Consider the following 14,196-nt stretch of genomic DNA (forward strand, 5'->3'; position numbering starts at 1 on the left):
CGAGCAGGTCGGCGAACATGTTCAGTTTCACTCTCCTCACAGAGACAGCTACACACACACACACACTCCCCGCTGTGATATGGATTTCCTGTGGAGAGGTGAGTGTGTGTGAGACACAAGCTAATCTCCTCGTTCAACACACACGTCCACATCAAACACAACTCCAGCGTCATCCATGACATCGTGCTGTCGAACAGAAACACGACGACGACAGATTAAAGTCACAAATGTAAAACTGCTGCAGCTCCACAGTGAAGACAGGGTTGTGGCTGGCTTGTGATTGGCTGCTGTGGCGCTGTTCATTTCTTCTCTGTTAAATCATCACCAATAAACCGTTGGACTCTTTACATTCTACATTTATTCGGCTCGCGAGTAGTTTGTTTGCACAATAATAGTGTTAAAAAAAAAAGTGCACTAAACCAAAAAGGCCTTGTGCCATTTATAAAAAGTGAGCGTTAGCATTAGCAGCTGTTTTAGGAGGAAACACTCAGCTTCAAACTTCATTTCGTTTCACTAAAGGAGAGCTGGAAAACAAAGCCACTGTTTTATAGTTGTTGTCTAAAGGCTAATGTGATTTTCTCCTGAAGTTGGCATGCTAACTAGCTAACAACAGCCCAGCTCATCCCTTTCCATTCCTCCAGGCTGCACTGAAGACACGTTATAACCTGCTATGCATTGATTTTACATCTTTATCTATAAATCACTAAATAATCCCAGAAATCTCTCTGTAAATCTTTCTGTGCTGAAAGATTTTTTTCTTTCTCAGACAACGGTGTGCCTCCATTTTTGTTTCAACGCCAATGTTCTCGTCTCTGCAGCTGGTTCAACATCTGGTGGAGCGACTGGAAGCAGACGAGTGGAGGCTGAAGAGGAGAGGAAGTGTTGATGTGTAACGAAGACTTTGATGTCTGAGTGGATTAAACAAAGGTCAGCAGGTGGAGCAGCTCTGTCTCCTATCTGTCACTGTGATTTCCTACATCCATGTGTGTGTGTGTGTGTGTGTGTGTGTTCTTGTACATACTACGTTGTGAGGACCGCAACAAATTTTTAACCAACAGAGTGAGGACATTTTTGGGAAGTGAGGACATTTTTGCCGATCCTCACTTTTTCCAAGGGCTAAGGGTTTGAGGGTTAAGACTTGGGTTGACTTTTGGTTATAATTAGGTTTAGTGTAATGGTTAAGGTTAGGCATTTGTGTTTGGGTTAGGGTAAGGGGCTATAGGGAACACATTATGTCAATGAGTGTCCTCACGAAGATAGCATTACAAGCATGTGTGTGTGTGTGTCAGACTCATGACACTCATATGCAGCTCGGCTTAGTTTAATCCAGCAGCACACGAGGAGCTCGCCTCCTGCATGCAGGCAGGCGAAATGCATGTTTCCTGCAGATACGCACAAATTGTGTGCATGACTCAGTGCTGTCTAGGACACACACACACACTCACACAAATACACAATACACTAATTTACATTTCCCACCTGCAGCTCCTCAGTGAACACTTACATCGTCAGGATTTAAAGCTAAAACCTGTCAAGAGCTCTCGGAAAAGTTTCATCTGTGAGCTCAGAGCTGTGAAACGGACCTCCAGGTCGTGTTCATGTGTTAAACAGTTTTAACACAGCATGTGAAGATGATTTCTACACACACCTTGTTTCAGCTCCTCATAAACATCTATTTATTATCCATCTCAGTTTTTTGTTTCCCTTTTTTTAAATGAAAATCTGGAAACACTGATTTTGGTTTTCAAATTTCAAAACAAGTTTGATGAAAATCATCAGAACCACTGATAAGCTCATGTGTTTTTGTGCATGTAACTATGTGTGTTTACTTATAATTTTCCCAATTTATATAATACAGATCAGTGAATGGGAAAAAAAAAGATATACAATTTGGAAATGGAGATTTGATCATCTAAACACACTGATGAAGTTGTGTACATGTAGATATATTCTATGGACCAGATTGGTAAAAATTCAAAATTACATCAAATCTCTAATAATGTTAACGACTACAGCCTGGTGAGTGGAATTTGTTTTGTTCTGGATTTTATTTTTGACCTAGGATTTTTGTTTGCCGCCCTTATTGGACTAATCTGACTATCTATGTATATCTATATTCACTAACCTCCAACACTGTAAACAAATGTCCCAGATCAGTTCAGACTCATTGAAAACAACCCACAGTGTTGAATGGTGCTTCACTTCTGCTCAGATCAAATCCCTCTCTCTACCTCCTCCAACCTCCTCTGTCTTTTTATCTTGAAAAAAAAAATCCTTCTTCCACTTTCTTTTTTTCTTTAATACTGATTTTTTTCTTCTTCCTGCACAAAAATGTGGAACTTAAAACACTTCATTTTTAAAGTCTCCATGCGTGAGAGGGATTTATTCCCATCCACGTCTCTTTCTTCTTATCTCCTCAGCTGATTTCTTTTCCCTGCTGATTCTTGGGTCTGTGATGTATTTTGTTACAGTCGCCTCTGACCCCTGAGCACATTCACTGCTAAGAAGTTAAAGATGAATCCTCTGTTAAATTTAGCATAAAATACCCATTTGGGTAAGAACAGCAGCTTAAATATAACCTGAATTAAAATTCATACTACAATGAACAGTTGGCTTGTGGAAATATGGCAGTAATAACTTTAAAATTATATATTAATTCTTAAATATGAGCATTCTTTCTCTAAAAGTCAATAATTTTAATGCATACATATGCATTTCAGTTGTAGGAGAAACTTCTCACTTCCTGTTTTGTAGCTGATCATCACACAATGTTGCTTAGAGATTTGAGCATCGACTGTCAATGAAGATCATTTGTCTGTGGTCAAAAGCACCAGAAAAACTCCTAAATCAACCTTGAGGTGAGATTATTCTGGTAACCAATAAAAGATGGCTTGAAAACATAGACTGTAAAAAGAATGGACGTAGCGTCCGTGACGTCACCCATTGGTTTTGGGGAGTCGTTTTTGTGACTCAAATATGGCGGCCTGAACAGCGCCATGTTGGATTGGCCGGCCGAGAACCCGCCCACTGGCCTCGAAGCAGCCTGTCTCCGGACCGCTCCGGACCTGTCACTCAACGTTTCCGCGCCCTAATTGGCCAGAGTTTTAACCTAATAACAGTAAAACGGTAGAGTTTAAAAAAAAAATCACCCCCCTCAGAGTGTGTGCGGGGGTAGAAACTATCGATTGAGAAAAAAAAACGTTCTGACACCAGGCTTTTAACATGTTTACTGAGGATGTAAAATCGGCGATTTTAACATGGGGGTCTATGGGGAATGCTCCCTTCTGACACCAGCCCCCAGAGGAAGCCGGGGGGATTGCAGTTTTTTGAACGCGGAAGTGAGCTTCACTTCTCAGACCCACAACTGCCCCCTTGCTTGAAAATCAATGAGAAATCACTTTTAGCCACTTAGTCCAGCTGTGATATGTAAAGAACTGTGTCGCCATCTAGTGGCTGTAAAGTTGAACTGCAGTGTGAACATAATGGAAAAGTTGTAGGGAAACTGTATTTTGTTGTTTAATTTTGATGTAAATAGCTAAAAATAGAAAAAAAAATCAAATCCAAAAAACAAACTGCATCACTTTGTCAAATAATCACTTTATTTGAGTTGTTGAGACACTTTTCTAGAGACAGCCTGTTTATTGGTTTAGATCCCAGCTCATGATTTTGCTCTGACGTTTTTCTCGACTGATGACAAAAACACTTGATGCTGATCATTCCTGTCAGTTTGGCCTGTCCACCTCTAAACACACAGGCCAGAAGAATCTAAATCTTTATTTTGACTTTTAAACTGTGAAATACAGTCAGTTTATTTGTCCGTCCTCATCTGGTGATCGTGAAGCTTCAAGAAAATGGTGAGAGAATTCTTCCAGTGAACCAGTCGGGACAAACTAAAGATCTAAAACTTTACAAAAGGCACCGAATAAGTTCAAGTATGCGCACACACTCACTATCCCCAAATAACACCACACACTCACACACACCTTCTCTATAGCCCAAGCTTTAGCTCTTGCCGCCCTTCTTCTTCTTCTTTTTTGGTGCCTGCTTCTTGGTGGAGTTGGAGTTGGAGGCAGCATCTGTGTCAGGTGTGTTTTCAGCAGCTGATGTCACTTCTTGTGGTACCTGCACTGGTTCAGCTGTCTGGAGCTTCTGGTCTTCCATTGGTTTGACCTCACATGGCTTCTCCATGACTTCAGTTGGTAGATCGACCTCAACTTTCATTGGTGTTGTTGGTTCAGGCTGCTGTTGTTGGATCTCTTTCTCTGGTTTGACTTGTTGCACCTCTTTGTCCTCAACTTGTGTTTGGACTTCCATTGCTTCTGGTTCTGGGACTGTTGGTACCACTTTAGAAATCTCCTCCTCGGGTTTTGGAGCCTCTTGCTTTTGAACTTCTACCTCTGATTTCACATCTTCCTTCTTCTCGGGGACTGAAACCGGCTCCTCTTTGACCTGAGGTTTGCTTTTGAACTGGACAAACGCAGCAGACACGCTGTCTTCTTCGAGGTCAACATCATCCGTGTCGTCTTTGTCATCGTCCACAGATGTGGTAAACAGGGAGTCAGCGAACTCCTGCAGCCTGCTCTGTTCCTCCCTCAGTCGAGCCATGTCCTTTGTCAGGACCGGGTCCTCTTTTTCAAGCTGCTGGGCTTCCACCGGGGTCAGGAGGACAGGTTTGTCGTCTTCCTTGGATGCAGCGTTGTTTTCACAGAGGCTAGAGCTTCCAAAGACCTTTAGTGGGACATTTGAGTTGGTTTGTCGGACGTCTTTGATCTTGGCATAGAGCATCTTCCTCTCCTCCTGCAGGGCATGACACAGCATCTCCAGCTTCTCGATCTTCAGGACGAACACGTCGTACTCTTTGACTTTCTCGGTTCTCTGAAACACGAGAAAACAGAGAAGGATTTAGAAAACACCACGTGAAGGAAGTCAGATGTGGGAGAGAAAAATCTGTTGTAATATCATCAACTTACCTCTTCCATCATGTCATTCAGAGCCTTGTTGCAGTTCTCAAACCTCGTCTTCCACAGGTTCGACTCCTTCTCCATTTTCTTCATCTTGCCTGACATCTACAAAGAAAAGCGTTAGAATAAGGTCAGACTAGAAACACAGAAGAAGAGATGGGTAGTAAAACAAAACACACAGATACTTTTTCATATGTGGATGTACAGAGTTGTTACAGATGGACTCCTCAAAACTTGCACCATTCAAACCAATTAGGCCTCATGCACTGTGTAACGATGTTCAACACCTACATTGTCCATCTCATTTTTAAAGCGGACGTAGATCTCGTTGCTTTTGGCCAGTGTCCCCTGAAACTCATCAAACTTCTCGGCGTAGAGTGCCAGCTGTGGACAGATGCAAAAAAAAAGACACTCAGAAGGAGACAATGACAATTTTATTGAATTCTCTCAGTCTCCTACATTAAGAGCAACCAAATATCCAAATCCAGAGAAATTAACCAAGTAAACTCTGACTGATAGGGCTGGGCCGATATGCTTTTGTGCCGATTCGATTCTCTAACGATTTTTGGGTCCCGATTCGATTTAAATTGCGATTCGATTTTACCAAGTATTGCGATTTTATATTTCAATTGATTGGTGATTTTCTTTCCTTAAACAAGAGCAGGTTGAACCAAACACTTGATAATACATCATAAGTCATATTTACAAAAAACTATACACACATCACATCAGTTTGTCTGTTGTGTTCGTTTGTTCACATAGATATCTGTGAACAAACGAACACAACAGGCCGGTTTGACTTTGTCGAGTGTAATGGCACAGAATACATGATCGTACAATAAAGATTGGTCGTCCCAAAATAAATAAATCAAAATCACCAGAAAAAAATCGCGATTAATATAAAAATCAATTTTTGGCCCAGCCCTACTGACTGATTTATGACAGTTTTCTGGAAACAGTGACGCTTTAATTCAATTTTTTTAATTTGACAGTGTATTCCCTATCCTTGCCCTGTATTCTTCAATCTGACTGACAATGAAGAGCAGAGCAGCAAAAATCAGTGGGTCATGATAGTTTTAGATGCCTAAAGTGACTCATTATAATGTTATTCTGTGAAATAAATTATGCAATAATCTCCTATTATTTGCTTGTATTGAAAATGAATGTGGTCGTTAAGAAAGCACTGTCCAGGAACACACACGTGTGCAATGACTTTTGACTGACTTTCTTTTTGCTTCAAGTACGGTGAAACTGGAGCTATTAGATAATGACCACATGACTGAGTGATGAATTACAAGTTGCATCAGCCATTAATTATGACACCTACACACTGCAGGAGGACATTAATCATTTATACCTGCATGACTTTACATTCAGTGTTGCAGATGAGGGAGAGCAACCCAGTGCACATTTCTAACCTTTGACACAGTGTTTGAAGTGAATTCATAGTCAGTTCTTGTTTCTAAACATGAACAATTATGTGACTGAAAAGTAAACTACTGCACAGTGTCCATATTCTGAGTGTGCAGATTTACTCACAATATAATGCCTCAGAAAAATGTAAAGAAAAACATAAGATACTATGACATGTAGATTACTTTTTGTTAATAATGGCCCAATGCAATTCACCACATTCTGCAGTCACCTTAGTTCTTACATCATGCACTTCACATTTCATTTGGGTTTATTTTAGAAGACATTTCTGGTTGTTGTTGAATGGGAAGTTTAGTTAGTTAGTTTAGTCTAACCACTTTTTAAAATCATGATATTGATATTTCTCATTGGGTTTCTGACTTCTAACTGTATTCCTGGTGGTGTGGACATGTGACTCTACAAATGATGTAAATAATCAAAATCATTTAGAGAAATTATGGTGGTTGGATATATCTTTCTGCAGGAAGTGAATAACTTGCCCTGCTGCTGCTGCTGCCCAGGTGTGTGCTAACTGACTTCGTGGTCAGTGAATATTCACCTGTGTCTGCATGACAGTCCCCTGTTCTCTGTATGTCTGAGCCTGCAGTTTCCACTCAGCAGCCTGAACCAGTAACTGGTTAGAAGAGAACAGACAGAGACGCATTACAGACGGTTCTTTACCTTCTTCTTCATGGCCAGCTCCTGCTCCTTCATACCGAAGCATTTCTTTGTTTTGTCAATAGCCTCCCTAAGCAACTACGGTGACAGAAACAATACACAGTCAATCTGAATGGTCGTTATACATCAGGTGTTACGGCTAACGTCTCACAGGTAAATAATAACATGAAGAATAAAATGAACATGCATGAAAATGTGTAAAAACATGCATCCTTAAAATCATGACTTTAATTCTTACAAGTAGTATAAAGCAATAGCAATTTATGAAAAACTTTGAAGTAATGTTTAACAAGATCTGTAAAATGTTTAAAGGTCCCATATTACTGTATAGAAGATGACATCATACAGTATAAAGGTACTGTAGATGTTTGTATTAAAGCTCCATACAGTATAAAGGTAGATGTCCATGTGTAGTGTGATTATAAAGCAGCTCTAGGTTCTATATTAACACTGTGAAAGTATCAAAGCCTCAGTCCACAGAGAAATGCACACAGCCTGTATTCAGAAACTGAGCCTTAAAACCAGCCGTCAGGACTTCCTGTCACTTTGTGATGTCACAACAAAGCAGTCCCACTAAGCCCCACCCAGCCACCCAACAGCTTGCAGGATTTGGTTTCTCTGAGTGTTTTATTTTGAAATTTGCTCTATTATTATTGGCTAACTCAAAAACAGTTGTAGGTCTTCTTATGGATTGAAAGAGTGAATATGGGACTCTTTAAACAATCATGTTTGTTTTTACTCACATATTCCTTCTCTCTCCTGTGCTTCTCCTCGGCCTCAGCCAACAGAGCGTTGGCCTGCTGCAGTTTGGCTTCAGTCAGTTTGTGCTGCAGGTCGCGGTGCTTGTTGATCTTCTCCAAACCCTGCAGGAACACAGCAAGACTTTGCTTTATTTATAGAATAATGAATTAATAAAGTTTGAAAAATGTCAGAAAAAAGACTAAAACCCAAAGTTAATCAGTTTATTATGACTCAAGACCAAAAACCAGGGCTATTTCAGATTAATTTATTTCTTTATATAAATTTTAAAAGGATTATTGACCTTTTAATTCAGTAATCACTATAAATAATATACTATGTAGATAGTTGCTGTTAAGTTATTAATCATTAAAGTGTGTAGGCTACGTACACCCACACGTGATTCTTTTCAATGGCCGGTTGTGATGTGTAAAACACTAACACGGTGACCTTTGACCTCACCTCCTCCCTCATCTCACACTGGCCCATGAGGCCCTCCAGTTTGTCGGTCAGGCTTGCGTTCTCGCGGCACAGATTGTCGTTGCGGTTGTTGTGCTGCTCGATCTGAGCCTGGATCTCCGTCAGCATCTTCTGGAAGTGGCTGGTGATCTCCGTCCTCTTCTCCTCGTCCTCCCTGCAGCGCTGCAGCGTCTCCTCCTGCAGGATTTGTAATCGTGGAGGATCAGTGTTTGTTTGTTTGTTTTATTAGATCCCCATTAGCTGCTGTACAAGACAGCAGCTATTCTTCCTGGGGTCAAAACATCTTACAAACATTTCTGTTTCAGAATTTAACACAGAACATTCAACATAGATCATCATCATTCATACAGTGGACAACAGCAACACAAAACATAAAAAAAGCTCACATCTCATTTACAAACTGTTCTTAAAGTACAAAGAAACAGAAATCATGCGTTATTTGTGACATGCAACCGTCTCTAATGGTCAGAGAGTCACTCCCTCTTGTAAAAACAAATACATCTTTAGTCCCTGTTTAAAAGAGGCGGCACTACCTTCTCGCATCAAAAATCTTGGCAGAGCATTCCATGCAGCCATCGCTCTATAATGAACAGTTTTTTGTTTTGCATTTGTTCTACATGGGGGCAACAGGAAACGACCTTCTGAAGACTGCCGAGTAGAATAGTCATGACTTTCAGAAAAAAAACACTAATTTATTATAAAAAATTACTGGGTTTTTTGTTATTGTAACATTTTTTACAAAACAAGCCAGAGAACAGTGCAGTCTGCTTTTGACGCTTAACCAGGCCAGCTGATTGTTCATTTCATGTACCCTTGTTCTATAGGGGCACTGAAGAATGATTCGAGCAGCTTTATTCTGAGCTACCTGCAGCCTTTGTATGTTACCTTCTGACGTGTTGGACCAAATCATTGGACAATAGTCCATTTGTGACAACACTAGAGCTTGTATTAGTTGTTTAGTTAAGTGCCTGGGTATGAATTTTCTGCTGTGTTTAATAGCAGCCATTCCTCTGCCCATTTTTACCACCATCTGGTTTATTTGACTATTCCAAGTCATTTTATTATCTATTGTTATCCCTAATAGCTTAACCTCTGTGATCTGCTCTATTTCTTTATCTCCTATTTTTAAATTCAGTATTGGTGCCTCTCTCATTGCATTTTTTGAACCTAGTACTATACATTTTGTCTTTTCAATATTAAGGACTAGTTTATTTTTGTTAACCCATTCTTTTATCATTTCTAGTTCCTCATTTAGGATTTCATTTAGTAATACTGGTGTTCTTGCAGCAGCATAAATCGTGGAATCGTCGGCGTACATCACTATGTTAGAATTGTTCAGTATTAGGGGTAACTCATTAGTAAATATAGAAAACAACAGTGGCCCTAAGCAGCTGCCTTGTGGCACTCCACAACTCACATCAATCACTCTCGAATAACTACCATTGAAATATACAGAATTTTTCCTATTGGTTAGATAGCTTTCAATCAGTGTTGTGGCTGATTCCTCAAAGCCATAACAACTCAGCTTATTCAGTAGTAACCTGTGATCAAGTATGTCAAAAGCTGCTGTAAAATCCAGTAGTACAGAGCCAACAAATTTACCATCATCAATTTCTTGTAACCATGCATCAGTCATTTCGGTTAATGCTGTGGCTGTTGAGTGTCCCTTTTTGTATGCGTGCTGAAATACAGTATTCAAGTTGTTACTAGAGAAATATATTTGGATCTGTTCATATATGATTTTTTCCATGATTTTGCTTAATGTGGGCAACAGACTTATCGGCCTACTATTTTTACCTGAAAATGGCTCATTACTTTTTTTAGGCAAAGGTATAATCTTAGCTGTCTTCCAAATGTGTTGAATGAATGCCCACAGCTGTCAGTGACCCCCCCCCCCCCCTCTCTGCCTGCTCACCCTCAGTGTGCTGTAGTGCGACTGCAGCTCCCTGCACAGAGTCTCCAGCTGGCTGCGAGCTGCGACGCTGCTGCGACGCTCGGCCTGCAGCTGCTGCCTGTCCTCCAGCAGGATGGACATCTTCTGCTGCAGAGAGCACAGCTTCTTCTCATCGTCACGCCGCAATGCTGCCTACACACACACACACAAAGAAGTAAGGCTGTGTTATGCGGTTTCTACAGGACAAACTTTTGACACTGTGAACATATTGAAGATCCTCACCAGTTCAGTATACTTTCTGACCACGTCCTCCGGTTTCAAGTTCTTCAGATTCTGCATGACGACAGAGACGTCTGTCGAGAAAGAGTGAGAGGGAAGTGAGTGACAGATAACTTATAATCAGTCCTTACTGTAACATACACAACAATAATAATAGATTTTTTATTTATATTACAGGCTCCTTATTATTCATTCATGAGAACCCATAAAGTATAAAGGCAAATATTAATAAATAAATGTTTTGAAGCTCCATACAGTATAAAGGTAGATGTCCATGTGTAGTGTGATTATAAAGCAGCTCTAGGTTCTATATTAATACTGTGAAAGTATCAAAGCCTCAGTCCACAGAGAAATGCACACAGCCTGTATTCAGAAACTGAGCCTTAAAACCAGCCGTCAGGACTTCCTGTCACTTTGTGATGTCACAACAAAGCCCCGCCCACCACTCCTGGACCCATGATGCAACACGATGATGTTTTCTCTGAGTGTTTTATTCTGAAATCTACTCTGCTTTTATTGGATCAGCCCGAAAACAGAAAGAGTCAGCCAATCAGAAGTAAGGCTCAGAGCCTCCTCTAATCTGAACAGTGCTTTTTTCCCCTTCTTTTTGCTCTTTGCATCTTTCTTACCTGTCTCCGTGGCAGCTTTGACGCCAGCCTTTACCTCCTCCTTCATCTTCTCCAACTCTGCATCCACCACACTCTAACACATTAAAACAACAAACTCCCATTAAATCACGTACGAAACAGTGGAACAACAATGATTTTTTTTTTTTTCCAACACTGACACTTCCTGACTCACCTGTTTGTCCAGGAGGCCGACTGCTGAGCCGTAGGTGCTGACGATGTCCTGCAGCCGTCTGCTGAACTCCAGCATGGGGTCAGCGAGGTCGGAGGAGGAGGAGGAGCCTTTGGCATCAGGCCTCGTCACCTCGCCCTCAGTGATCTCGCTGTCCGGGGAGGCGGACGCCATGTCAGGCTTTGGGGGAACCAGCACCTTGGCTGTTTTCACCGACGTCTCCATCCTCAGTGATCTGTAAAAAAAACAAAAAACAGGTTCATACTGAAGCGGTTTGATGTGCAGACTGGCGTTGCAACAGGGCAGGCAGCCCAGGCAATTGCTTAGGGCCCTATGCTGGAAGGTTGGCCCCCAGGGACGGCTGGCATTGGTCCATATCGGTGACAACCTGATGTTGCCACTGGTGTACATCGAATGTTGTGCCTAGTCAAACCAGTATCATATATCATATATAAAAATGCAACCACCCTAGCGACATAGCAACAACAAGCAAGCGATTCACTGAGCGAACATTTTGAAAATAAAATATATATTTCTCGCTAGAAATATAATCAAAGGACATTTTTATGCAGAAACTACCTCAAAATATTGATTTTTCCACTAAAAATTATCTAAATATTTGTTCTCACAGCCGGAAACTTGAAAGTCATGTGACTTGGATGCAAAAAAATAGTCAGAAAAAAATATAACAGTCATACAATTTAAGAGCCGCTATTGTAAACCCTCTATGTTTTTGCACTTTGGACCAACATTGCCAAGGTAAGTTTTATATGAGACTGGGTTGGTATAGTATGCAGAATTGAATCATCAATGGTTTGGGATTTTTGGATTCATTAACAGTTAATGTTTATGGTCCCGGTTGGGGGTGGGGGCCCTACAAGTTACCTCTTGCCTGGGGCCTCCAGAGTGTCTAGAAACGCCCCTGTTGATGTGACAGATCACAGCTGTGTGCCTGCATGTCAGCCATGTTATTAAAAGGACATGGATTTAAGTGTAGGGACACACTAAGCCTCTGTAAGCCCCGGTGGCAGCTCTCGTATCCCAGCAGCCTCTCTGATTAATGGACACATGGCTTTTCGTTGGGTTGAAGTCAACTCAGTAGAAAACATACAACTGAAAGCTTTCTCGTACCTTAGAATGAGTTGTTACAAGTCGTTACAAATACATAAGTGGAACTGAGGCTGCCATGTTGCATCGCCATTTTTCGCGGCCCACTTGTTTACATAGACGCTTGTTTATCCTGTTACATGCAGCGTCTGTTGTCTGTCTGACGTCTGCCCAATTTCAGGTGAATGCAACATCAAGAATACGTTCCGATATGCAACCGCACCGCTAGATGGGGGGAATTCCTACATATTATACCTTTAAACTTTATTTACACCCTTTATGGAGCTGTTGGTGTTTCAGAATCTGTAGAGGGTGAAGCCTTTCAGCAAGTGTATGTGTGTATGTGAGAGTGGAAACTACTCAGCGTGTCCGGTGCCTGTTTATCCTCACAGCTCTGTTGCAATGATGGCTGCCATCGCTATCTGTCAAGTTAAAATTAGCCCCCCACCCCACCTCTAACTAACACACACACACACACACACACACACACACCGGTCACACCTGTTGTGGTCTCATCTATTCTGAGAGCATCCAAATATGGTAGAACTGCCTGTTACAGCAACAGACACACACTATACATAACACTGGGCTTTGACTTTGTGTGGATGTAACTGCAGCCACTTTGTCCTTTTACCTGCTGTCATATCACACACCATCCCTCACCATAACACCCCTCCCCCTGTCCACTCACCCCTTGGCATCATTAAGCTCCACCCACAGAGTGACCAAAGCCCCGCCCCCTTACATTACAAGCTGTTGACCACATCAATATAAACAACTCGTATTAATATTTTTCCTCGGTGCATATAAAAACATCCATACACGTGTTCAAATCCTGGACCACAGAAACAAACTGTGGAAGTCGTCACATTACAACAGCAAATAAAGTCGTAAACAAGTGAATAAATTAGGATTAAAAAGTGCAAGTCACTGCTGTCAGATATAGCTTTCATTGTTTATTTATCTTATAATCTTTCTAATGAGATTCAACATGAATATTAAATATCTAGTGTATTTAGCCTCTCTCCATGTTCATATTTTCCAAAGAATTAGTTAGTTTAAGCTCAAATAACTGGAATAATCATAAGTGAAGATGGAGGAATGAAGAAAAATTATGAGAGTTTTACAATAGGATAGATAAACAAAATGATCAATCAGAAAAATGAACACAAACATTTACATTTTATAAAAAACGTACTAAAGTAATAAAAGAAAATGCTCCTTTGATTTTAACTGACGCCTTTATGAAAGAGTTTCAGCATCATGTTCATGTTTCTCAACCCATTCGTTTTAAAGTTATTATATTGAAGTAGGATTATCTTGAAGTGTCAGGACAAACAGAGTTTTACAGACTGATCAGTCACTGACAGTGACAGAGCAACTTGTTGTGCCATGGTGGCCATTATGGTAACCGTCCATGTGCCAATGTGTTTTTAGCACATTGATATCAAACAGTACAATAAATGAGTATAGTAACATATAAGTATCAACATAAACAATCAGTAGGTGATTTTAGTGCCTGAACAAAAGGAAAAAAACAGATTTTTTTCCTCTAAAGGCGTTGACTCAAAGGAACGATGGACAAAAAAACTGTGGAAACAGATTTATAAACATGAAGAAGAAGAAAGAGTTCAATAAAATATTTGAGAAGGAGATCAGTCTTACCAGGATCAGTGGAGTAAAGGAGAGGAGGTGAAGAAGAGACAGAGCGAGGAAGAAGAAGGAAAGAGGAGGAGGAGGAGGAGGGAGAGGGGGAGGAGGGTCTCGATGACGGGACAAACGACAGCTGACCCCCAAAATAACCCGAGAGGCTCAGCTCACACTCAGAGCTCAGGGTCAGTGTGAGTG

The 14,196-nt window shown here is 40.9% G+C and overlaps 1 protein-coding gene across 2 annotated transcripts; it reads right to left on the reverse strand.

Moving 5' to 3' along the window:
* Positions 1–3,577: 3,577 nt before the first annotated feature.
* LOC146961206 (beta-taxilin-like) lies at positions 3,578–14,053 on the reverse strand. Of its 2 annotated transcripts, none has more exons than XM_085770980.1 (11): positions 14,014–14,053; positions 11,245–11,476; positions 11,073–11,145; positions 10,447–10,517; positions 10,186–10,356; positions 8,253–8,447; positions 7,796–7,915; positions 6,934–7,008; positions 5,253–5,345; positions 4,971–5,066; positions 3,578–4,875 (listed from the first exon to the last, which is right to left on the reverse strand). In XM_085770980.1, the coding sequence occupies exons 2-11, from the start codon at positions 11,464–11,466 to the stop codon at positions 4,003–4,005; spliced, it is 1,989 nt and encodes a 662-aa protein (XP_085627106.1). In that variant the 5' UTR covers positions 11,467–11,476; positions 14,014–14,053; the 3' UTR covers positions 3,578–4,002. The 2 variants fall into 2 exon arrangements, with proteins under 2 accessions (XP_085627106.1, XP_085627105.1); XM_085770979.1 differs by lacking the exon at positions 6,934–7,008 and adding an exon at positions 7,056–7,130.
* Positions 14,054–14,196: the final 143 nt, after the last annotated feature.

Source organism: Trachurus japonicus, chromosome 24 (genome assembly GCF_045865225.1).
Source record: "Trachurus japonicus isolate A0001 chromosome 24, Traja_1.0".
NCBI lineage: Eukaryota > Metazoa > Chordata > Actinopteri > Carangiformes > Carangidae > Trachurus > Trachurus japonicus.